The 25,804-nt window shown below is 53.0% G+C and overlaps 1 protein-coding gene across 6 annotated transcripts in view; it reads left to right on the top strand.

Moving 5' to 3' along the window:
- JADE2 (jade family PHD finger 2) overlaps nt 1–25,804 on the top strand; it is an 85,403-nt gene that overhangs the window by 13,453 nt on the left and 46,146 nt on the right. For 4 of the 6 annotated variants that reach the window (XM_069772458.1, XM_069772454.1, XM_069772456.1 and 1 more), the window contains exon 4: nt 10,441–10,598. The exons of the other annotated variants lie outside the window; for them this stretch is intronic. In XM_069772458.1, the coding sequence (XP_069628559.1) occupies nt 10,441–10,598 (158 nt within the window). The remainder of the gene's footprint in view (nt 1–10,440; nt 10,599–25,804) is intronic. 6 annotated transcript variants of the gene reach the window in all.

Here is a 25,804-nt window from a genome sequence, read left to right as displayed (position 1 = left end):
GAGGATGGTTCTCAGTGAAATGTAGCTCTGGAACAAATAAAGTGGAGCAAAAGCTTAACAGTGCCCAGCTTAGCAACAGTTGGGACAGAAAGTGGACCCCGGTGGCATATCTGAACTGAAACTCCGGGGGAATTCGGGGAGGCGATGTGTAATTACTCAAGCTGGAGTTTGGCCAGGATGCTCAAGCTGACAAACCATCTTTTACAAAAGCGTGGTGGGAACGTGAGCAGATGAGAGCGGTCCAGATCTCAGCTTTAGTCCCCGTACCCTGCATCTCCCCCGCGGCTGCTGGCATCCAGCTCTGCTTGAATTCAGCTGAAACCCAGGAGTCAGGAGAGCGTGTCCCTGGGGTTGGGCGCAGGATTGCCCGCACGGCAGGTCTGAGACCCGTAGCGGTGTGTGGTCATGGTTTGGAGGTCACTCCGGTGAGCGCCGGTTTACGGATTTCCTCTACGACAACATCTTCCAAACTTTTCCACGAGTGACCCAACTTTGCTCTTGCCCTGAGCACTGGTGAACCCGTCTGGTCCATGTGTGGGATCCACTGCCCGTCATCTGTGAAATGCTGTGGAGTTTGGCATATCCCATGGGATTTCTCACAAGGAGCCCTGGAGGATTTCAGGTGCAGACTGGGATGGGCATCGTGTCCTGCTGGAGCAAGTACTGAGAAGTGTAAAACAAACCACGCCACTGTCAAACTACTTCACACGAAATAGCGAAGTACCTTTCTCTTTGCTACCCCGTTGAGGATGGAAACCACAGGAGGGTAACTGGGAGAGCACAATGAATGTCTTATCAGATGTTGAACCCCCCAGGGCAGTCTGCCCCAGACTTTTTGGGGCTGGACAAGCCTTTTCAAACAGTAACTCAAACTCCAGGTTGACACATGGCTTGTAGTTCCATCAAGAGCGGAGCTGCTGTCCAGGTGCAGAGGGTTCGGGCACGTCCCGAGGGGCAGCGATGCTGGAGGACGGGCTGGGGGGAGCGGGGGGGTTTGTGTGCGTGGGGAACCACTGAGCTCTCCTGCCCCTCTCAAAGTCACGTCCCCGATTCTCTGCGAGCTGCCGTCCGCATTCCCCCTGACAACCCGAGCAGGAGATAAAAAAATTAAAAGCATTAGTGTTACATAGTCATTAGCCAGGTCAGGGGGTGATGTTTGTTATGAAAGACTCTGTGAGAAGGGATTAACTATACACATTAAAAACCACCCTATACAAGGCATCTGGAAAAACAAGCTTCTTAACATGGAAAAGTACTGAGCTGTTTGTAAACATCCGCGAAGGGGGCCATTGCCAGGGAGGGCGATTATATTTATCTGTGCCTGTCACGGGGCTCTGCCCGGGCTCTTGCCTGACGTGTCCCAGGCACCAGGCCTCCGTCTGGGCTGTCTCCCTTGCAGAGGTGACAGTTGTCCTCCCCTGCCCCACGTCTGGGCAGCAGAGACCTCGGGGCAGAGCCCCGGCGCGATGCCGATGGTTCTCCGGGCATGGGCACGGCTCTCCTGCCCTGCCTTTGCCTGTAGGCAGGGGATGGACGTGGGCAGCCGCCAGCAGCTTCGTGCATCCGCGGCGATAGCAGTCTACCGATCTGGTCATTCTAATTAATCTCATTAGAGCTCGTTGTGTCTCTGAGCCTGGCTTCAAACGGAGCGGGGTGGCCGGTACCCATCCTCGGGTGCTGCCGGCCGAGGAGATGCTGGTCGGTATGGAGGGAGGGGGATGCTCGCTCAGGTCCTCCCTGTCTTGGATGCTGAATCTGCCGCGGGGAATAAGATGTGCCTGAAGTACGGATTTCTCTTTCTTTTAGTGGCGTATTGGTGCAATCCTGCCCCCAGCTATAGCGCTGCTGGGGATACGAGTGCGAGCCTTGCTGGTTAGGCTGCAGTCATCAAGCCCTCTCTCCTGTTTCTGACAGGGAACAGTTGTCAGTGTCTAAGGAGAGAATATAAGAACAAGGCAAGGGTGTAATGATAGTCGCCGGTTCTATCCGCCAGCTCCCAGCCATCAGTGGCCTGGGGACTCCCTCGGATGCTGCCTCTGAGTCACTGCCTTAGCCGGTGCGTTAGTCATTAGCTCCTGAACTATTTGGGATCCGAAACACTACCCTGCAATGAGTTAACACTGCTAGGATATATTGTAGGAGAAAAAAACTAAAAACCTGCTTTTTTGTGCAAACCACCTGCCTGACACCCCTCCAGCCGTCCCTTTTCTAAGCCGACGAGCCCCGCGCAGTCTCGGCTCTCCTCTGCGGGTGCTGCTCATCTCACCGGACATCCTCATCGCCCTTCTCCTTCGGTCCAGACCTTCTGGAGACCAGGGGACCGCAGCTGCAGGCAGGGTTCAAGATGAAGGGGAAACCACAAATTTATACAGTTTACATTATTTTGTGCTTGCCTTGTTTAGATACTACTTCCGTGTTTTGAAAGATCTCTTTTTATATCTCTTTACAAGGATTTAACCCTTTTAACAAACATCCTCATTGTTTCCCTTCTAAAAAGTAATTCTTAGTACATTAGATCTTGGTTTTTTTCCCTGCGATGGGTATGTAATGGCCCAGTGCAATGTGAATTTAGTCCCTGCGCTCTCCATGCTTGAAGAAGGGCTTTTATAAATATGGCCAAGCAAGACTGGACATGCTTTTACTGGGCTGGATGAGGAGAAAATCCGTCTCTGTTGAAAGGTTTGACTGCGGTGGCTTTGTCACTTCTCCCAGGCCGGCGTGGGGATAACAGATTAATATCACTGTCTTCTGAATGCTGAGAAGGGCCAGACAAAAATGCTTCTTGTTCCTATTTTAAATTCTGTTGTTCATTGAATCTTTAACATTCAGCATTTCGAGAGGAAACAAGACTAGATAAAGAGATAGCAGGCTGGCTCCCAAATGAACACGAGAGTAAGTATTTTTTTCCCCACAGGCAGATAATATCACTGCTTACAAATACACACCAGGCATTGCTGCATTTTGGAGCCTTGCTACTGAATATTGCCACTCTTCTCGTTTCGGAAAGGGCTGGAAAAATGTGATATAACGGCAGGGAAACAGGGCTGGGGGGGCTGGAGGGGAGCTGCCTGGGCAGCCGAGGGCTGCACCCACAGAGGTACCAGCTCAAGCTGATACGAAGACAGTTTGTACAACCAAAAACTACTCCCAGGGCTCCCATTGTTCCCGTTGTTTTCTCTTTCTCTAAAAATCCTTGTGACTCATGAGCTACAGCAAACAATTTTATGCTTGAGAGAGTGAAGGGCTAATAGTGCTAGCTGGAAACGAGGAGGGAGCCCTGCAAACGAGGCAGAGCCGGAGACTCCCCTGCTCTCAGTGTGGATGGAGGCAGGGATTTATGGCCGGGAAGAGGGGTACGCGGGACACGACTGCCAGGACTGCAGTCAGGGGGGGAAAAAAAAAAAAGAGTGTTGAACCGAAACCTAAAGAAAACCTGTTATCTCGGTGTCAAAAAGCACTCCAACGTCCCTTGTGCGGTGTCCCGCTGCTGCCCGTCCTCCAAAGCGATGCTCGGAGCGCCAAGCCGCCTGCGCCCGCTACGGAGAGGTCGTCCGTGCGAGATCCCGCATCGCTGCTGCGGATGCGAGGGCTTCGGGGGAGGATGGCAGATCTGTCGGGTTATAGGAGGGAACAGATTCACGTGTGAGATTTCAGATGCAGGCTGTGGCCAGCCCATTCCCACTTCTCCTGTCCACCCTCTCCCTTCCACCATGCACTTGATTTTGAATGATGGGCTTTGTTTCTTTTACATTTTGCACCAGTGCTGTGCGGTGTGGAGTGCTTTGGAAAGTTTGATTTTTTTTTTTTGCTAAAACTTTTCCAGGGATACAGATGTTTTTGTGTATAAACAAAATTGCATCCCATCCCAGGACAGGGAGGAGGGATGGAGCTTGTCCTGCTGCCCCAAGAGCAAGGTCTAAAAGCCCCAAGGTCAGCTGGGTGCAAACGCAGGGGAAAATGCGTAACACAATTCCCGCTGACTCGGAAAGCCTCGTGAGCAGGGATCCAGCCTGCTGGAGCCCATCTGTGTTTGGCTGAGCCGCCTGGTCCCATCGGAGCCGGTTTTCACCCGCGCTGGTTTGCAGCAGGCGCCTGGAGCCGGCGGCCCCGGCCGCGTACCCGTGTTGGGTGATGCCGAGGCCGTGCCGCCTCGTCGGGTGCGATCGGCCGTGCCGGGTCCTGCGCGGCGGTCGCGGGGCTGGCTGCTCTTTTAAAAGCTAATTAAAACCAGTGCTAGATGAGTTTTTTTTCTTTTCATTTCGATTTAAAGCCCCAAAACAGATCCAGCTTTTTGGCTCTCGCCCAGGAGGTGGTTTCGTACAAGCGGAAAGTTGTTACCGCGGGATCTGAATTCGGTGTTTTCGGGTCGGTATTTGGGGCTAAGGGAATAATTGGCAGGCTCAGAGCTACAGTGCAGCCGCTTGAAAAGCTGAGTCCTTGACAGAGCACGTAAAGTGGGAGCTGAATGGCGGTGAGATTGCAGGGTCACTTTATTAGAAGGGCTTGAGAGCGAGTCAAAGAACCTGGAAATCGATACGAGGATTGCACAGAAAGGTGGCGGAGAGGCTTGGAGAGGGGCTGGTTGGCTGCGGGGGAGAGACGGAGGAGGAACACTGCTGCAAAGCGGCACAGCCTGCGAGTCCTTCGCTAAGGGAGGGATGGGAGCACGGCGTTTCCGATGCCTCGCGGCGTGCCCGTCGCCCTTCCCCTCGCAGCGAGGCACCGTGTGCCCTGGCATCTCCTCCCAGGGGTAGGTGTTTCTCTCTGAGGTTCTCCAGGTGTTGGACAAATGGATGCTGGTCCACGGGAGAGTTCCTGGAGGTACCTTGCAGCCGTCTGAGGGTGCAGGGAACGACGGAACGGCTGCGTCTGGCGGGTGAAGCGGCAGATCTGCGAGGTGGAGCGGCCGATGTACGAGGTGCTGGTGGCTCGGGGAGGAGCTGAATCCAACCCCTGCCTTGCAGGTCCCTGCCATAACCACAGGCGCATCCTTCCCACGCCAGGCTGGAGTGGAGTGAAGCATTAGGCTGTGAAAATTGGAAGATGTGTTATATTTAATCAGCTCGGGGTTTTTTTACATTTTTTTTTAGAGAGGAAATCCACACAGCTTTTGCTTCACAACAGCAGATTACAGAAATAACAAAAAATATTGATGTATCGTTGGGGAATGCGATGGCTTTGGTATCCCAGTGACTTTTCACGTTCCTGGACCGCCGGGACCAGCTGTCCTGGGGAGGCAGTCAGTCCAACACTGCAAACTGGTGGGCTGAAAGGATGGGGAAATCGTAGAGATCAGTAACGCAGGCTTGCCCGGCCAGTGAGATGTGAGTGCCGAGGGTAACTTAAAGGCTTACAGACCTTGGAAATGGAGCTGACCCAGAGCGGCTGGATCCTGGACCCTCCTGGGACAGGAGGGGTGAGCTCGAGCCTGTGACTGCCCAGCAGTTCTTCGGTCCAGGGAGCAAGAACTGCCTAGAAGTTGTTTCCTACACAAAAAGATGTGGATGGGACTGTGTCAGGCAGCTTCTCCACACAGCTGGTGGTAAGCTGGAGCAGCAGGAGCTCTGTGTTGGTGGCCTGAGCTGCTGGGGGGGAGGTCGGTGTGATCACACTGGGAATTAACCTGCCGCCTGGTGTATGAGCGACATGGATGTGAGCAGGGGAAGCTGGCTGGGAAGGCGAGACGTGAGGCCATTGGGTTGCTTTGGGAATGGCAGTGGAGGTGATGGAAGCCGCTGCAGCGATTGCCGCTTTCAAACGGTACTCGATGGTTTGCAGCTCGTGCCTCGTTGGGTACGCTTGTGCTGAGGAATGGTATCTTCAGGAGTATTTTTATCCATTCTTACTCTTTATCCATCACTGTAATATCCTGCATTTTGCATGTTATAATCTGGTGCTCGGTAGGCAGCGTGGGAAGGCGGTGGTGGGTGCAGCGGGACCCGTGGCGGGGTCCGGGGGTGGTCTTGCCGTGGGTGCCCAGGGCTGGCAATGGGGAGCGAGAGGTGCAGCCCCCGGCCGGAGCTGCCAGATTCACCTTCCTGCTGCAGCTCCTGGATCATTGGGCACCTCCCTTCTTTTTGCCTTTTCCTTCTGCCCTGCCGTGAAACACTCTCCTTGGCTCATCCTTGTGGCTGTGGGATCAGTGGGGACCAAGAGACAGAGTTTCTCCCTGTGCCTTTCTTCTGCCTGGGGTGCGAGGCTGCACGAGCACGCCGACCCCGACTCCTGGTCCCTCTCGCTTGGCAGTACGAAGGCAAAAATGTCTTGGGAGTTTGCAATTTCACGTTCTTTTTCCCCATCTTTAAAGCTGACCATAGCGAAGGGTGAGGCTGGCCCCTGGGCATCGGTGCGATGCATCTCTTGAGCATCGGTGCGATGCATCTCTTGAGCATCGCTGAAACCTGCCTGAGGTTCCCGAGCAAGCAGAGGTAATAAAGCGAACGTCTCGGTTTGGCCTTCCCCGTTGCCGGCAGATCAATAGGCAATAAACTGGATCCCACTGCCGGGCTGGAAGGGGAGGACGGAGCCTGGCCAGGGCTGCGGCGGTGGCGGGGGGAGCGGGGAGCGGAGCAGCCTGGCCTCGGAGACAATTTGTCAGCTCCTGCGGCCGGGGAGAAACAGTAAACACTCCTATTGAGGGAAAATTGCTTGTTTTGTGGTACCCAACTTTCTCTTCACCGCCAGGTCCTCGGTTCATCAGTGCCCAATTTATCCTTTATTTGGTTTTCATAAATAATTCAGAAGAGTTTGAGTAGAATAATTGAGTCTTTTGCCAACCCTAATCCCAGACAATTCAAAACAAAAAGACATTTAGATTACAATTTGAGCGTATTAGCTGTTGGGAGATTTCCAGACAACTGATCTACTTTCCTTTACAATTTCTGTGCCGTTCTATCATTTCTAAAGTGTTCTGCTTTGATAGTTAATAATTTGAGCATTTCCAGTTCTTCATGAAAAGACAGAGGCATCGCTGTGATAAAGTGCGTGCGTGCGTGCTGCCTTTGGATGGGCGAGCTTATCTGTTTTCCAAGAAGGACTAAATAAATGAAGTAGCGAGATTGCAAATCCAGCCTGCGACGTGTCTTATCATCTTCAGGGAAATAGATACAATCGTGCTTATTTGGCTTAAAATTAAAACTAAGCTTCTACGCCGATGTGAGCTGAAGAGCCAGAGGGGATGAATTTGGGGAAGACTTAATGCAGGAAAACACGAGCCTGGGATCCACACCATGCAGAGGGGAGAAATTACACCGAGGGCTGATGCCGTTGCTGCGTTTTCCAACGCGGAGGCTGCGAGGTACGCGCAGCGGATTGCCGGAGGGTTTTGCATCTGCTGAGGATGTTGCGAAGCGTTGGTGAGGCTGGTCCCGCTGGTTCGGAGCAGCGGTGAGTGGTGTGGGATGCACGGCCAGCTGCCCGTGGGATGCTGCCTGGACGCCTGAACCACCAAAGCCATGACCCCAGCAAAAAGCTGAGTGTACTAAAGAAATGACCTAAGTAATAATTATCAGCAAAGCAAAACATGTTTAGTTTCTGACACGAGGATCGGATGGAGCCGTTCTACCTCCTGCCCATGGACGGCAGCCCTGGGGGGGACCAGGGCTCCCCAGTGGTGCTGCCAGCTCCTGCCCGGACTGGTTCCAGGACACGGTGCAGGCTCCTCTTCATCGGTAGGAGGAAGGTGATGGGCCAGGCGTTGACATAAATCCGCCGTGGTTGCCCACCCCTGGTGTTAACCTCGAAGCGATGGGGCCCGTCCCCTCTCAAGCTGTCGCCCGGTGCTGACTTTGCAAAAGAAAACGGGGATTCTTGTTTGGGGTAAGGCTCTGGAAAGGGTGTTGCTGCGGTGGGTGCCAGCCCCCCGAGGGGAGGCAGACTGCTCAGGGCAGGTTAACGACACGGCTGGACTTTTCTGGGGGCCAGTTGCCCTGGAAGGGGTAGTCCCACGTCCCCTTTTGCTGGTCGTGCCCTGCGGCAGGAGCGTGATCGTGCCCGCTGCCCTGTGCTGCCGGCACCGTGCTGGGTGGGTTCCTGGAGGAGTTGTTTAGATTTGCATGCCATGAAATGGTGATGTCCTGCTCCTGATGGCATGTTCAGCCTCAGCATTGAAATGGGTGTCCTTGGGATGCAGCTGAGTTGGTGGAGAGGGAGGTGGAGGGCACTTACGTGTCAGCAGGGTCCGGTCTGGGGAGTTTTGAAAAGCTGCTGGGTGCCCAGCACCTTTGGAAACCATTCCTACCTGGCTTTTCCCACGAATCCCAAGGCCGAGTGTCTCCAAAACGGCGTTTTCTATAACGGTTTTGCAAATGGAGCAGCGTAGAAGTGCTGCCACGCTCCTGCCCCGGTGTAGGTGGCCGGAGCAGGGAGGTGGCACCGGCCCCCGACGCTGCCCTCGACCGCGCGTGGTCCAGGCACGGGGGGAGCATCTCGTCGCCCAAAGCAGAGCGGTCCGGGGTGGGGAGGTTCGCTCGGGTTTGCGTTGTCCTCATCGGAGGTGGGCACCAGCACTGGGTAACGGAGATGTCGTCTGCCCGAGTTGTGATCCTGGCAATGGGCGGGTGTCAAGAAGGGGGTGTGTTTGTACACTGTATTTTAGAAAACAAGGTAAAGTGGGGTTACTTCGCTTGTTTTGGTGTGCAGGCACTGGAAGGACTTGGACACCTCACGTATCCCTTCTCGTGTTTGATTAACATTTTTCTTAATTTTTTCTTTTTAATTTCTCACACTGGCAACACAGTAAAAGGTTACTGTGGCATCCATAACCGTGCATTTGTAGCACATGGAGACTTAAAGGAAGCCGATCTTTCTCAAACTGAGCCTAATTCTGACTGTAATATGTAGGCTGTTAATTATGTTTATTGAAGGATGTGCTGAGACTGTGTCTGGCCAACTCAAATCAGGTTTATATAGATGCAGTCAAAAATGTCTCCAAGCAGATGCATCAGGAGGAAAGTGCCAGTAAAATTCAGAGAGGTCCCAACATAGAAAAGGTTGTTTATGTATTGTATTTAACTCTAATTGGGTTAGCAGCTGAGACTCTGAGGATTAAACAAACTGACCTAAATACTGGTCTCAGTGGTCTTAGTTAATGTCTAGTTTCCTGCATCTCAGCCGATTTGGTTTCCCAAATACTCTCCAAAGCATGTTAACTGTATATCGAAAGTGTAAAACCATATTGTATCATTTACTGTGCTTCTGACAAAGCAATACTCATTTGGAGAATAGATTCTGTGAACAGATAAACAGCATCTGAAGAAAACACCTGATCCATCCTGGCCCCCCAGAAGGTAACACAGAAGTAGCAGGGGTGCAGTGGATGGACCGAGATGGTGTCCAGGCATGATTGCTGGCACCATCGGTTATCATTTCAGCTAATAGCAGATGGTAGAGAGGAGACATCATCCATTTTCATTGACAATTTATTTTTATGCTGCAAGAGGCAGGATTGCTCGAGTCATTGCTGTCAGGCAGCCCTCTGGAAGGAATACCTTATTTACCGTGAGGGATTTTTTAGAATGAGTTTTTCATTGTGGTGTATTGGGGGAAGACTCTGCAGGGCCAGAAGTGAGATGGAGAACGACCCCATTTACTGTCTGAGGGGCTGGAGGATTGTCATAGAGGAGGGGTCCAGTGTCGATCTCACAGGAGATGTATTGGGTCAGGAAAAATCTCTGTGTGTTTGGCTGTGGATGTCTAAGCAGGCACCTAGATCACCTTTTAGTTGGATATTTTCTAGCTCTAGCGCAACCCAGCCTAGCTTTATTTTGCCTTTTGCTCCTTGGAGTGCAGTCGCCACTGGAGCAGTCGAGCCCTGATGGATACCTTCAGTTTTTGGCTGTCCGCGCTCGGGGCAGTGAGGTGACATGATGGGGACACAGAGTTGCTCGGGGCAGTGAGGTGGCTCTGTGTTTCCCCCAGCTTCATTCATGTCAAGAACATTATTTCTCCTAGTAAGGCTGAACGTGGAGAAGCCCCCAGTCGCTGTACACCCCTCGGTGTTTGGAGTAGATATTCGTGTGGCTGTGTTGAAAACATTGATCCCCTAAGAGAAAGCAGCCTGTTGTTTCTTTAGTTTAATACTACTTTTCTGGTGTATGTCTCGGCCAGGCTTGCACCCTGCGGCTGGATTTCACGTCTGCCCGGGCTGGGGCACCTCGCAGGGCTTGCAGCCGCAGGGGCTCGGACTCTCGGCGCTGCCTGGCCAAGCAGGAGAGTCCATCCCTGCCTGCGTGGCTTCTTCTCCTGCCCAAATCTCACCCTGGAGGTGACATAAAACACCACCCTGAAGCCGTACCGTTGGGGGCGCAGGCACTCGCCGCGCTGTCCCTTGGGGACCGATTCCCCAGGGCCCCCTCCCCGACCGCGCGTGCACCCAGCCTCTGCCAGTCCCCTTCACCCTGCCTCTTGGATTTTGTTTTTTTTTTTTGTAAACCGGCGCAGGTTTTCCGGACGGATCTGATAACGGCCATGAAGATCCCCGACTCCTTCCAGCTGAGCCCCGACGAGTACTACGTCCTGGCCGATCCCTGGAGGCAGGAGTGGGAGAAGGGCGTCCAGGTGCCGGCGAGCGCCGAGGCCATCCCCGAGCCCGTGGTCAGGTAAGCAAGCGGGGTCCCCTCCGTGGGGTCCCCTCCGTGGGGTCCCTTCTGCAGGATCCCCTAGGGCTGGACCTCTCCGTGGGGTCCTTTCTGCCTCGGTGGGGTGCACCCCATCTCGGAGAGCGCGTAAAGGGGATGCGCGGGGACATCCCACCGCACCCTGCCACGGTTGATTTCTGAAAGTTGATTTCTGAAAGTCCCTCTTGGGTGCGCCTGGCTTTTCTCGGGCAGTGGCGAGGAGCCGTGCCAGGCAGGCCAGCTCCTTGTTTGCTTTTGCTTGGGGAATTTTAAAAAGTTCTGATAAAATCAAAGGGAGGATAAAAAAATACCAACAGAAAATCACCCAGAACGTCAGCCTCTGCCTGGCTGGTTGATGCATCTCCATCTAGAAGCACGTGGCTGTGCCGTTGGTATTTCACGGCAGGGGTGCAGGAGTTGGCCCTTAAATTAAAAACTTCCCTCTTTACCATGCAAGCTGTTCGTGCGTATTGGAAACGTGATGGGCATGCTGAGATTCGGGGCTTGGGAAAAGGAGCCCAGCGAATAGACAGGCATCTCCTGGATCTTGTAGAGACGATGTCTATCGGCCTAGATCGGTGTCTCATTAGCTATTTTAAAATAGGGAACTGAGTTTTAAAATAGACACTTAAACAGCTGCTCGGGCAGAAAAGAAACTTCACCATGTGCAGGGATTATCCCAGGGCGATGGCCGAAGCCGTGGGGGGAAAGGCTGGTGCTGCCGGTGGGTGGAAGCGGGCAGGTTGGAAAGGGACCCCAAAACTCGCAGGGTGGGACCCGAAAACTTGCAGGGTTTGCAGGAGCTTTGCAGCTCTCGTGCTCCCTTTGTGGCATGCGACCCTGGGCGCGCATCCTGCAAAAACCCTCGCAAAAGCATCGTGCCGGTGTGGTGCTGGGGCTGTGCGTGGGAGCGGGGCGGCTGCGGGAGGACGCGTTTTGCCGAGGGATTTGGGTAAGGCACGGAGGCCGGCGGAGGCTGCGCTTGTCCCACAGCAACAGCAGCTGCTGCTGCAGCTGCCGACCCCGCTTCTGAAGTAAACTTTTGTGTACGTTCCCCTTCCTCCCCCGGGGAAAACAGAGAAAGAAATGAAACTTTAATGAGTCTGAACACATCAAAAGGGAAGTTGTAAAGGGGGCTGTTGAGTTGATTTAATCCTTGGGAAAAAAAAAAAAAAAGAGGGGGGGGGAAAACCCCTATGTGTGGAATATCTTTCTTTAGTTGTCTTTGATAGCTAACCGCAGTCTGGACTCACAAGCGCTCTGCTCCCCAGCTGAGGGCTCATGCCGGTGCTATTTCCAGCTGAAAAGTGATAGCTCGGCACTGCCTGGGCTGGCGGTGCCCATGTAAAGCCAGCCTGAACAGCGGGCTGCCTGCGGGCGCTGCTTCCCGGCGTTCCGTCGAGTGAGGTTTTGCATCCCAGACCTCTGAGCCCTGGGGGCTGCCGGGGCATGGGGCAGGCTGCAGACATGCCCCTCTGCTTTTCCCTGAGCCCTTGTTTGTGGGGGTCCTGGGGCAGCTCTGCCAATGCCTGGTATAGGTCGTCCCTCCCAGGTCCCCATCCCACTCTGTCCCGCTCTGGTACCAGCCCTTTCCCAATATCGTTCACATTTTGGGGGGCCACTATCTTGTTTCCTCTCAGTCCTCTCTCCTCTAGACTAAGCAGATCCATGTATTTCAAGCTTCCATCAAAGGTCGTGTTTTCTGGAGTTGTGAACATTTTTGTCACCGTCTTCCAGGCTTCCCCTGGTTTTGCCCGTGTCACCACAGGGACATGCCCACAGGCTTCGGAGGGGACATCAGACACCCCACCACGGCCTGGCACTGCCCACTCACCTTCAGCTTGGGTTTCACTTCCGCCATCAGATCCTCCTCTGAAGAATTTCCTAATTCTTGGGGTTATTTTGCTCATTTGATTATTCTCGAGCTCGGTGCTATTCCGTAATCCTTGACGAGTTGCCTCTTGCAATAGTTCCAGCTCTTTCTTCAATGCCTCAACACCATTTTGAGTTCAAGCCTTGCTCTCCAAAGAGTTTGTGACTTCTCCTTTGTCGGAGTTAAACTCAGCAGACCGAGCAAGCGTACCCCGTGTCCGTGCGAGGAAGCCCGGCCCCGCAGAGGTCTCGGCACAGCCCACGGACACCGGCGAGCATCTCCTGATAGGTATCGTTGAAGCCTTGCTAAGTCAAGACGGGTCCCATTTGCTGCTCTCCTATCCACCCACCACCCAGGTCCCAGCCCATGTCGGGTGGTTCTTACCCTGTGTTATTTTCTGTGTGCGTTCACAGAGATGGCTTGTTTGTTTCGGTGGTTTTCCTGAGTTTCATTTTTAAAGGCAGATAATGTGTGTCGTCTTCTGGTCATCTGAAATCTGAGCCGTTCTCTGTGACCTTTCCAAGATCCTCGTTAGTGGCTCCATCACTCTCAGCTAATCCCAGGTGGATTTCTGCAGCCCCTCTGGGTTGCGACATGCCCCTCTCATCCCAGGCTGCTCCTCCCGGGCTGCTGCGGGATCGTGCTGCTTACCCACAGCCTTGTCTTCCTCGGAGGTCTTTCCTCTCTTGTTGCTCCATCTGTCTGTCCTGCACCGTGTCTCATCTGCCTGAACCGTCTCTCTTTGGTGGCAAGACAGCAGGCATGGCCTGAAGGGCTTTGTCCTCGGACTGAAGCCCGTTGAGGACATTTTGCCTTCGCTAGTGCGATGTGAGTGGAATGAAGAGCTCATTTTATGGCAGCGTTAATGGTTACACCTGGTTCGTGGCCATGATGCGCATCCCAGGGGAGCAAGGGGTGACACTGCCAGATTTTTTTTAATCAGGACAGCATCTCTCCACATGCACACCAGAAGGCAAAGCGGAGACGGGTGTGCTCCTCCCGAGCAGTTCTCCCTCCGATAGCATCCCTGCCCTCGATGTTTTCCCACGTGGGCCACCAGTGTGAGAGTCGGAGATGGAGAGAGCAGCGTTCGGACTGCCAAGGACAGATGAAGACTGCAGTCCCTTTCGTATCGCCAGTGTTAGACAACTCCCTCTTGCAGCTTGCCCTCCTTTGGAGAAATGTCAAGTAGTTTTTTCCAGGAGATGACTATATTTCATCTGCCTAAAGAGAGCAGCCTTAAAAAGCCTTACAGCTCCATGTACCTCCCTAGTTTAATTGCTTTAATTTGCCCCTGTCTCCATCCCGGCAGCAGCGAGCGGGTACCTCGCTGGTCCCACCTGAGCTGCTGATTTTGTTTTCACCCTGTCGGTGCTGCCCCATGGGCTCTGCACCACTTTCCCCCTTTGCTTCCAAACTTCCCTTTTTCCCTACTCAAAACAAAAAATTTCACCTAAACCCAGCAGATCCTCCCTGTGTCAGATATGGGCAATCGGAATTCCTTTCTCTGCTGAAAAAAAAAGCCCAGCACTGATTTTTTTCTAGACTGGGGAAATCTGGAGCCCAGCAACTGCTGCTCTTTCTTGCTGTCGGAGCAGCATTTTGCTTCCCCCCCCATCTCGAAGGTGTAATGCAAGGGTGTAACGGAGTATCCTGCCCTTTGTTTTGCAGCAGCAGGGAATGGATGCCCATGGTAATCCAGTCCTAACGTTGTCACTCCCGACAGCCATTTCCATGTGAAATTCCCAGAGGGAGGCAGGGGGGGGAGAAGCCACTAGAGTCCCGGGAGCTGGAGAGCAGGCAAGCACTGCCAGCAAAATAATACTCAGCCCATCATCCTGCGACCCCAGGGGTCTGGTTCCTGGGCTGAACGATCGGCAGCGAGCAGATTTTGTCGCGGAGGGTGCGAGAGTCGCTTCCCACTCCAGAGACGAATCTCACCCTCGGAAAAGTGCCTTGTACGCAGCCGCTGCTGCTCTTTTCATCTCTCGCCTGGGCGCTTGGAAACCAGCTCTTCCTACCCGCACCCTGCCTCTAGGTTTTGTACCTCCAAAGCTGAAAATTAGATTTTTGAAACATTTTATTTTTTCTGGAGCTCTAAAATGTCAAAAGCTGGGGGTGAGGCAGAAGGAAAGAGCTGTATTTTAAGGAATGCTTTCCCCAGAAAGCAACTGTCTCAAAATGCCTCCGCTAAGAGCCACCTTAAACTCGAGGGACCTTTCTAGGTTAGCACAAATTGCAGTGCAGTTGCAAGGAAAGCGGTGGGGGAAGAGGTGCAGCATCTCTTGCCGCGGTGTCCTGGGAGGCACGGATGCTGCCGACGGCCACCCGCGTGCCAGGGTTATCGGGCAGTGCAGGAGTTCATCTCTTTCCTCTCCACAATCATTTCTGGCTCCTCGCTACTGAAAAGGGTTTTATTTTGTACGGTAACACGCCTGAGAATTGCCCAAGGCTTGAAGGGCTCCAGCGTGGCGAGAAAAGCTGCTTGCAGTCGGATGAGAGCAGGGGAATGAGGATTCGAGGCGAGTTTCCCTTCCGACAGGCAGGGAGCGGCAGGCTGGCATCCTCTGCCCGCGCATCTCCAGGTCACCCGCCTTGGGATGTGGGTGGTGGTGATGCTGCATCCCAGCGATGACAGTACATCCCACCTCCGTTAGAGCCCGTAGCCGAGGGATCTCCACTGGCTTTCCAGAACCAGAGATGAGCCTTACAGCCCCTCTGTGAGCTCTACAGTTACCTTACAGTTGGGTACACTGAGGCACGGAGATTTCCACCATGAGTCAGTGGTAGAGCCGGGTACAAGGTCCCAGTCTGGTGTGGGAGCGCAGCTGGGTGCTGGATGCGATGTTGGAGCATCTCAGCACGGCTTGAGTTTAAGGATTATGCAAGGTAAAGTAGGAGGAAGAGTTACTGCAACGGTCTCGGAGCATCAGGGCTGCGGGTACCACTCCTGTTGTAAATGGGAAAGAGAAGCTTTAGATGAGCTTTGTCTTCCCAGAATCACGCCGTGATACACCCAAGAGGAAAGTGGGCCTTGCTGGTTTGCCACGGGTGCTTGTACGAGGGTGTGAAGCCCTTTCTGCAGAGCGGGTGTGCAGGGACCCGAGCCGGGCTCATCCCTACCCACTGGCAGCGATGCCGGTGCCATGCACGGCGATGCGTTGAGGTTGCTCAGCAGAGCATCCCTCCATAAAGCGGCGGCACCTACGTGGTGTTTTATGCACCTGTACGGGTTTTAATTCCTCCTTTATTTAACGATTTAGCATTTTTGGCATGTGGCTCCTTCCCCAGGCTGACAGGGACGCAGGCAGGATCGAGAGGTGGCTCTTGGATCTCGCATTAAGCCACATTAATATGTGCTGTAGATTCTGTTTCCTGTGAATTTGCACACAGCGGGAGGACGAGCAGGAAGGCTGCTTCTTGCTGGCAGGCTTCCCAGATATTCTTGGTGTTGCAGATCCCTACTTGCATCGTTGCTGTGGCCCTGTTTTATCAGAAAACAGCAAGCGCTGTGGCAACAGGAAAGCACAACCTCCGCGAGTACCGGCTCGGCGATGCCGTCCACGACATCGGCATGGTGTTTGTGTCACCCTCCCGTCCTCCTCCCTCGGGTCCCCTCTGGTCCTTCTCCTCCGATGGCCACACACGCAGGTAAAGCAGCTCCTTGCTGCGCCGCTGGGCATGCGTCGAGCTGGTGCGGGGCTGGCTGTGCCCGGATTGCGATGTGGAGCTGCCCGGCATTCACCTCCTTCGAGCTGTGTTGCTCTTTAGTGGGCTCCAGTCCCATAAAGGGTTGCCCCCACATCTCCAGGAGGTCCAGCAGTTCTTTGAGAGGGTGCGGAGTTGTTGGCAGCGGTGTTCCATGTTGTGGTTTTGCGCTACCAGCATCGTTGCAAAAGAGAGCAAGAGGAGGCACACAGAGCAGGTCAGCCCGCGGGGAGTGGTGTTGGAAGTGAGTGTACTGGGGCGGGGAGGAGAATTAACTGGTGCACCAGTAATGGGTGTAGGAGTAGGGCACGTCCCTGCTCTTCTTCCCTTCTTCTCCTGGTGAGCGGAGACCAGCTCATCCCAGCAGGGCTGGATGCCACATCCAGAACAGCCAGCACAGGGAGGGAGCGGCTCCAGCGAAGGGAGAAAATAACGCCGGGAGCGATCTTGGCCGCGGTGTGGAGCGTGGTAGCGCCGAGGAGCTGCGGCCAGGCTGGCCCGGCAGCGGGACGGCGCGATGCAAATGTCCCAGCAATGCCTGGATTTCACCTCTCCCTCTTCCTCCGAGGGAGCCCTGGATGGCGGCCAGGCTGTATCCCTGCGGCAGCACGGCTCCCAGCCCGGGGAGGGCTTTCCGAGGCTTCGTTCTCAGCGTGTACTGTTACGAACCAGCACACTTTGTTCTCGAGTGTTGAGATTGGACTTCCTTTCCTCGGTCGGCGACGGAGGCTGGCTGTTGACTCATCAGCAGCTTCCCTTGGGCTTTGCTGCAGAAGGGGCAGGCAGGATTCTGCAGCAGTTTGTGTATCTTTTGGAGCAGAGCTTTTTTTTTTTTAACATGATCCTTTTTTTTTTTGTTCCTTTTCTTTTTTTTGTTTTTTTTTTTTTTTTTTTTTTTCCCTTCCCTCCAGCTCATCATGAAAAACGCGTGAGTTTAGGGCTTGCAGATGGCACGCTGGTGATTTTACAAAGGGCTATTTCTTGGGTCAGTTATCGCCATTCTGTGGCTGCCTGCCCTTAAATACGCCTGGATTCTGGTATGCTTCAGAAATACGTGTACGCTTCCCTTTCAAGATCTGAGACTCTGCTCTGATCAAAAGAAATAAAAATCCCAACTGCCCTAGGCCTAAATGTTTAGATCACAAGCTCTGGGACATGGGAGCGTGGGGAGAGGGAAGCTTGCTGCCTGCATGCTCCGCACGCTCCCGGGGACCCCCGCCGTGACGCCTGCCCGCGGCGAGGACAGGCTGGCCGGTGGCGCTGATCCAGGGCAGGAAAAAAAACCCCCAGTGATGTAACATCAGCGAATTCCCTCTGCAGCCGTGCCACTGGGAAAGGGAGGTTTCCAGTCGGATCTGCTCAGGCAGCCCTTGTTCCCGGCAAGCAGCGGGGAGGGACGGGTCGTTTGCAGGGTGGTCTGTCCTGCCGGTCTTTGAGATACCTGATTTAGGATGGGGTGAATCGCGTCCGTGGCAGCAGCGGTTCTCTGGTTCAGAGGACCTGGGCAGTGCAAAAGGTGGTATCGGCGCTGCAGAGGGTTGTTGGTTTGTGCCCGTTGCCCGCAAAGGACTAAGCGTGATTTACTTCGTCTGTTACTTGTAATCATTTCTGGTTTACAGTCTGCTTGACAAGTTCTCGTGTGGGCTTTCAGCAAGCCCTCACCTTTATTAGCTTGCTACGGGAAACGTGTTAATCCAGCCTGTTCTTACCTAGTACCGAGCCACTTGGACTTCTATTTTGAATGTTTGCTAATCCTCCCAGTGGATGCCTGTGGTTTATACTGGATCAAGCTCACAGAAAGTCAAGTGTATTTCAGCAGTAAATGTATAGAATGAGGAGGCTTGATTTCCTGCGGCTGTGTAACAAGGTTTATGGCTCTCAGGACAGACTCTGGTTTGGTACAGCCTCAGGAGCCTCCACATCTCACTCCATCACCTCCGCTCTCCATCCAGAACCATGAATTTAGTGTATAGTCGGGCAAACCCTAGCAGATCTGATTGCTGCTGCTTGCAACCGCAGCAGTAATTAAATCACCTCTTAGTGATTTAGTGCACCTTGCGTCCCGATTGAACAATACAAGAAACTATTACTCTTAAGTGCTCTTCAGAGTGATGGGAGGAGCAGGACAGCCTGGCAGCAGGAATAGCTGCGTGGTTCTTGGTGCTGTCGTGGCTATAATCCCGTTGAATTTAGGAGAAGCCTGCATTGCTAGAAAGTGAGCTTTACCATGTTCCCAGGACCGTGGTGAGGTGGAGGAGAGCTGGCAGGTGTTTTTTTTTGGTGCACTTGAAGAGGATCTGGAAAATGCACCAAGACAAGTGTAGCTGCATAGCAGTACGTGGATGGTGCAAGAGGCAGACGGATCCCTCCCGGTTTTGTGGGATGGGCTGTGCGCTGCTGCAAGTGACTCAGCGTCAAAACCGTTCTCATGTGTTTCAGGGTTCAGCATTGGTGCAGTGATTCAAAGCACATTAAAAAAGGCTGGATGCTGCCTTTTCAAATTCCTCAAAGCTTTGCTTTCATTGGGTTGGTTTTCTGTAAGGAGACCCGTGCGCTGGCACTGTGCTCATCACAGGAATGGTCATCTTTGTGCCCCCATCTGTATTGGGAGCTTTCCGATGCTCAGCTCCGTTGGCAGCAGGGATGGGGGGATTTGGCCAATTCCCGATCTGCTGCGACTCGTGCCTGCAGCCCCTGCTCAGAGCATGGCAGGTGCAGGGCTGCAGCCGTCGCTCGCAGCCTCTGCCTCTGGTCCCCGATAGTAGATGGACACAAATACGAGTGGAGCTGTTTCCGTTACTGAAATAACAGTGGAAACATTATCTGGCTGAGGTAATTAATTCCAGATGCTTTAACGTTAGTAGCTTGGCTTAAGTTACATGAAGAAGCAACATTTTTCGTCTTTTTATATCCAGAAAACATACACTCAAGTGTCCCTGCCTTCCCTAGTAGCAACTCCAAGATATATATATTGCTTAAATGGAAACGAGCAGAATCCTAGCAGCCTGCTGGCTGGGTTTGGAGAAGGTTGGCGTGCAACACAGGTCCCTGAAGGGCCACCAGGTAGGTCAGTGGTGCTCTGGGAGAAGGAGAGCAGCACCCATGGGTGCTGGCGCTGGCGTTGGCTCTGCCTGGGTCACCCCTGGGGAGCAGATGCCGCCTGAGCATCCCCTGCAGCTGCCCTGGGGTCGTTTCTGCCGTGTTTTGCTGGTTTTCAGAGCCAGAGGAGCAGCAGGGGCTGTGCCTCCTCCCAGCAGCGGGTCAGAGCCCCCTCCTGCTGCCTTCCATGCCGCCGTTAAGGCTGACGAGAGAGAAAAGGGGGAAAGGAATACGAAGAAGGATCCTTGCACAGCACCGAAAATGATGTGTGTATTTTGCTCTCAGCCCAGACACTGCTTTTGTCTAGTCAACCAGAAAAACATCTGCGTTTTGTTGTTCCAGCCAGCCCACCAGCAAACCGCTGCCTGGCCATCGCTGTCTGTCCGTGCAGCCGTGGTTTTCTTCTGCGCAGAAGTTGTGCAGATGAACCCCGCTGTGAAATGGTGCCCGTCCTCTCCTCCACCTCGGGAAGGCGGACGCTGCTCTGCAATTTCCCGACGCTGCACCCGAACGCTTCTTTACCAGGTCCCTTCTCCGGTCTACATTGAAATGATTTTCTGGGCACTGAATCAGAGTTGAGACTTAAATAATTCATTTGTTGAGCTAAATCTCGGTGAGATTTAGGCTGGAGTATAAACGTGAGAAAGACAGGGACATCAACACTCTGGTCTTTATCTAGTCTTCTGAGTATCAGCCTTTTTATATGGTGATAAACAGCTCAGAAACGAAATTGGAAAAGCTGTCTGGATTTAACAAGATGGCTGTTTAGTGCCTCCTGTTCACTTGTTTTCCTCTTTTTATCACATCAAAGAAGAGTGAATCACTTTCTCCTTAGAGGATTACATTATTCCAGAGGCCTAGAAGGACCCACTCTGGTTACAGGCTGTTACTGGAGGAGATTTTAGATTGTGAGGGGAAAACGGAGCCTTTTTCTTACTGCACCTGTTAATTGCGATTTGGACCTTCAGCTGCATTTCTGTAAAACTTCCAGAACCTGCCTGTATAAATCCTCAACTGCCAGCACCACGTGAGGGGCCACCCTACCCCGTCCTTAACATTTTGCACAGAAATAGGATTGTCACAGGGGGATTTCCAAAGGCAAACAGCGAGACCCTGGCTGGTCCCGGAGCCAAAAGGAGTTTCCCAGCCGAGACACGTGCATGGTGCCGGGGCTGCGGAGCTGCGCGGCACCAGTCGCTGTACGCTCCTGATCGCTGGGGATGTTTTAAAAGCTGATAATGACCGTTTTTAATATTCACTGGATAGTGCCGAATGTCCTGAGTTCAGCTGGGAAAAACAACAGCTAAAGGGATGGTGGGTGTAGCTGAGCTGCACTGTCCTGGGCTGGTCCCTGCCTGGCAGAGGACACCGGGGTCCCTGAAGCATCGCGGGGTCCCTGACGCATCCCGGGGTCCCTGACACATCTCCAGTGCAGGAGGGTTGGGGTGTGCAGCCTGCGCAGCCACCCAGGCATTACGTCACCCGGAGCCACACTCACTGGCTGCTGGTACCCGGAGGGCAGGACACTGCTGCAAGCAGCGTTAACCCCTTCCTGAGCATCCCGAGTGCCACTTGGGTAACACAAAGGGACCTTCATGGGGCCGAGCGTTGGCCACCCATGTCTGCACGGTCAGGGGGTGCCTTTTGGGCACGGCTGCTCCTGTTACAGGAGCTCGGTGCATGCTCCCGGGGCCAAATCCTGCTGCTTTGTTCTCCTAAAACAGCAACAAGAAGCCAAGTGAGAGCTTCAGAGCTGAACCAAGTGTTTACTGCCTGCGTAGGTTTTCAGGACAAGCAGTTCACGGAAGGTTTAGGTTATAGCAGAGGGTAGTGCCAGCGCAGCCATCCATCGCGCCCATCAGCAGTGCTGGTGATGAACCGCAGGGTTGCAGCGGGCTGCTTGCTCGAGCACGGATGTACACGGGAAGGGTTGATGTTACCTCCATCAATTTTTTTTTGCTAGAACTGTGCTTGTTACAGCCCCTGACATGAGCATAGCCTACAAACGGCCACCAGACCAGACAGCCACCGCCGGTTCCCCTTCCCGGACCCACCTTTGACCCCCAGGCCGAGCCCTGTGCCCGCAGCCGCTCTGTTATGTACGTATGAATTTTTGTGGATTTGCAGAAGCCATTGCCAAATCTTGAGGGGTTTTGGCTCCAACAGTCAATAAGGAAATGCTGCAAATCCTTACTTTTCTGCACAAAGCGGTCCCAGCAGTGCCAGCTTGAAACAGGACTTTAATTCTGTTGAGGTTCTTGTTTATTTTAAAATAAAAGGGTTTGGTGACAGTGGCCCGTTGAGACATGCTGTGTCACTGCTCTCCTCCCTGGGACCGGCCACCTCCAGCTCTTTCTCTGCTCCATCACACAGGAGGACGTGCTGGCAGATGCTGGGGACCAGTGGTCCCTCGAGCACCCTGCGCTGGTGACCGGGGTGCTCCCGATGTTACCTGGAGCATCTTCAGTCGAGGAGGGGAGTGGTGAAGTGCACAGGCACCCGTTACCACCAAGACCGGGATCCTAAAGATGCTTTTAGGCTCATCCAGCTGGTCCAGCCAGCTTGCATGCAGGGCTAAACATCAGGCCAGTTAATTTAAAACCTAACCCATTTAATATCTTCTTGGCGTTCCCTTTCTTCTTTGAACCCAGCTTTGGGAGTGTAGTTTTTGGCTCATGGTTTTACAGACTTTATTAGAAGCCATAAAAGTGGAATAAGTAGGGGTAACATGGTCGGTAAATCTGGGCCTGGGTACGTTGAGGGTCACAAAATTGTGTTTGTGGGTTGCAGCTCATTACTGTGACCATCCACCACCATCTGTAACCCCGTCCTTCGCCCTTACGCCACCAGGCTCTTTTTCTAACATCGTAAATTCGGCTCTGCTATCAAGGAGCAATAGCGCCTATAAAATCTATTAGTTTAAGTTCATAAGAAGATTGGGCATCTGGTCTGAATGGCCTGATAGGTACTATTTTAATAAACAGAAAATGAAAATCATCCCTTTAAATTGCTTTCTTAAAGTCATCATGTGCTGCAGGAGAATTCCCCTGTGAGCGGAGCTGGTGGTAAGAACGGTATCGGCATCTGCTGAAGGTTGCTGGCAGAGTTATCTTTCCACTGACTTTCCTAAGCTGATTTATTTATGGACACTGGACAAGACTAACTTAGACTGGAACGTGGGTAAAGAAAAGATGACTGACTAAAGCCTTCATTGTAATAAGTATTTTCGGAAGAGAAACGCTACGCAGGATTAATTATTTCTATCTAGTATATTAAAAGGGAGCATATAGAAAAAAATGCCTTCTCCCTTCAGCCAAGTGAAGCATTCCGTTTACAGAGATGATTAACCATGGGAATTTGCTGAGTGTATTTTATTACTGCGTAATCTTCTTCAGGGATAGATGTGATCCTCGAGAGTGTTGGGGTCCACTTACTCCTTTTCCTCAAGTGCCCTTGAGAACCACTTTCAGACTAATGGCCTCAGGTTTGTTGTGCTTTTCAGGCTGATCCCAATTTTCAGCCCTTGGTTTAAATGAGCCCTTGATTGATACAGATACTTTTTTTAAATGCCGTGTCTCCGGCTGGCTGGGTAAATAAAGGAGTAAATGCTTCTTCAGCGTAATCGAGCTTCTGCAAACGGTTTGGCACTCGGCGGAGGCTTTGCCCCCGTGATGCTTCGCCGTGGCGGTGCGGGGAGAGCTGCGGCATCTCGGTGGTGGCACATCACCAGCAGACGCCGGTCCCAGTAACGGCAATGGGAATGTGTGCGGTCCCACCATCGGAGCCTTGCCGGAGTGCTCGGGCTAAGGAGGGCAACAGAACCCACCAGCCACCTCGCTGTGCATCGGCGAGAAGGGACTTATCTCATGGTTGGGGGTCTGGTGCAGTTGGGTGCTCAGTGACGGTGCTCAGCCGCAGGTAAAGCCGTTGTGCCACCGTGGAGCTGGGCAGGTCCATCCTTCCCAGCACCGCGTCCTCCGCCGTAGGGGCTGGGGGGGCACAATTAGGGCTTTGGGGGTCACTTTGGGGTGAGGGGGGAGGTGGGGATGGTGTTGGAGACCACTCGCAGGGCAGAGAGCCAGGGCACCTCGCTGCTCTCCGAGCTGTTCGGTGGCACCCTCGAGAAGCTGTTCCCCCAGCCCATGGTTTTTTCCCCAAGAACAGTGTCATTTGGGGAGCGTGGTCCCCGCCGTGCTCTTCAGCAGCGCACAGTTTCTTTTTTATTTTCAGTAGACATGGGCTTTTTACTCGAGTAAAACTTCAGGGTCCAGCGAAGAGGTTTCTGCTTGAATTTTTTTAAGGTATTTTTGAGATGAAGAAAATCCTTGTGTTGCTGTAATAGGATAATGAGTCTCTGTAATGCACCTATGTTGTACTAATGAACTTTCAGGCAATGCCGTTTGTTTTTGTAGTGTTTTCATTTCCTGCTTTGGCATTATTTATCCTCTGCCACCTGCCCAGTTTGGTGCATTTGAGACATTCCCCGTTGGGGTGCGGGTCACCCCAGTCTCGTGACGCTTTCCATCCACAACCCAGGGTCATGCGCGATACTTTCTGTTCTCTCAACACCCCATGCACATCACGGAGCCTCAGAAGCTCAGGATCTTGCCTTCTCCATGTGCTTCATAACACACTGCTTGCTACCTAAGACTCTTTTGCTCTAATTTAGGTTGAGAGAAGTGGTTTGGGGCTTTTTGGAGCACGTTCTTGCTTTTCTTGCAGACCCAGTTTGGTTGGGTTGGTTGGTCATGCCCTACACAGGGTCCCTGGCTGCAGGGATGCTCCTGTGTCACCATCACCATTTATTTGGAACATGCCGGGGCTGATGCAGCCTGGGGCTAAGCATGTGTCACCCTCTTTGAACCGAGTCTAGGGATGAATAACTAAAGCACCCAAACTCTGGGGGAACGGGAAAAACCCTTGAAGACGCATGAAATTCCTCTTGTGCTGTGGAGATCTGCTCGTGCAGGAGTTGGCCCCGATGGAGACGGCAGGGCAGTGCAAACAAGTTGGGCTGATGAGATCTCAGCCTCACAAATGCCCCGGTAATGAATTTTTTAGCACTGCTTTTGCAGTTTACCTGACTACTTCTATTTTTTTAAAAAGCAGGAAATTCTCTAAACAAGCCAACATAAGCCCTTCGGTACGGATAAAGGGAAATGGGAAAACTGGTAATTGAGGTAATTAAGAGCTTGACTCTTGCCTTCTCTCAGAGAAAAGAAAAATCAAGGGAGTGCCTGGGCGGCCGCATTGCTGCTGTCAGCAGGAGGGGATGCGGACGCTCTCCCACGCCAAGGCAGATGCTAGGGCACAGCATGGCTGTGCCGCTGGCTCTCGCCGAGGGTGAGGAACAGGTATTTTCACCAATCGTCAGAAAACCATCTCTTCCAGCATGTACCTGCTTCTTGCCAGACTCCTCCGGGTACCTACTGCCCGCCACGGCCCCGGCAGCGATGGTTGGCATCCCTTATCACCCACGTCCTGCACCACGGGCGATGTCTTGCCATCCTGAAGCAGGTAAGAAGTCCTGCATCTTCCCCACCATGCCCGAGGCTGGAATAGGAGAGGAAAACTGAAAAAACAAGACTAGAAATAAAAAGGAAGGGTTGGTTCCTATGGGATCACCGATGCCCGAACCTGGGATGTGAAGAATATTAGTACGTAATGCAAAAATCACCACAGATTTGTGTGAGTTGGTGGCACGTGTGCAGACATCCTCGTCACCCAGCCTGGGTTTTTCTTGTTCCACTGAGCAGCTATTTGGAAACGTGGATGTTTCCAGGGGGATTAAGCCCTGTTCCTGCGAAGCGCTGATGATGTCCCTGCCAAGCCCAGCTCTCAGAGCCCAGCGGGAGATGGACAGGAGATACTGGCGAGGGCACTCCATGGTTTTTTTTCCCTTTTTCTAGCTGCATCTCCACTGCAGTGTGTCTGGGCAGCACAAAGCTTACAGCTTTTCGGGCTCCAGTTTTCTTGATGTTATTGTAGATGAGGAGGGGTGCACAGCATGGTCTGTTTTCTGTATTGCTGTAAATCAGGGTATGGGTTTTTCCAAAGGATTGCTCTTTTGTGTTAAATCGTAGGATCTCTTCCTTCCACTGTTTTTCCTAGCCCAAGGCAACTGTCTCTGCAGCCATTGATCTTTATATCTGAACACCGACAAGCTCTTTGCAGGTGTGTTAGCATGTGTCAGGGAGGAATGGGTTGCTTTTTAGGAACATGATTTTACCCGCTAAAGCAAATCCAGGAATCGACGGGGAGGCTGCGCACCTCCAGGCATCGTGTCCTGCTTGGTCTTCCCAGAGGCTCGGGGTGTCCCATGTGAGCCCCAGCATCTGGCAGCCTCCTGCACCCCTCGGGGTGGGAGGGATGCTCACAGGAGCAGGCACAGCCTCTCGTACGGTTTGCTGAATTGTTTGCGAGCCGTAAAAACCTCGTGTTTAACTAAGTACTGTGGAAGAGTCGGGGGTTTGATCTGGACCAGGCATCCAGCAGGTCTTTGTAGGGT

This window comes from Haliaeetus albicilla, chromosome 27 (assembly GCF_947461875.1).
Source record: "Haliaeetus albicilla chromosome 27, bHalAlb1.1, whole genome shotgun sequence".
Taxonomy (NCBI): domain Eukaryota; kingdom Metazoa; phylum Chordata; class Aves; order Accipitriformes; family Accipitridae; genus Haliaeetus; species Haliaeetus albicilla.
Note: the sequence above shows the minus strand (reverse complement) of the source record. Positions and strands in the feature narration are given on the sequence as shown.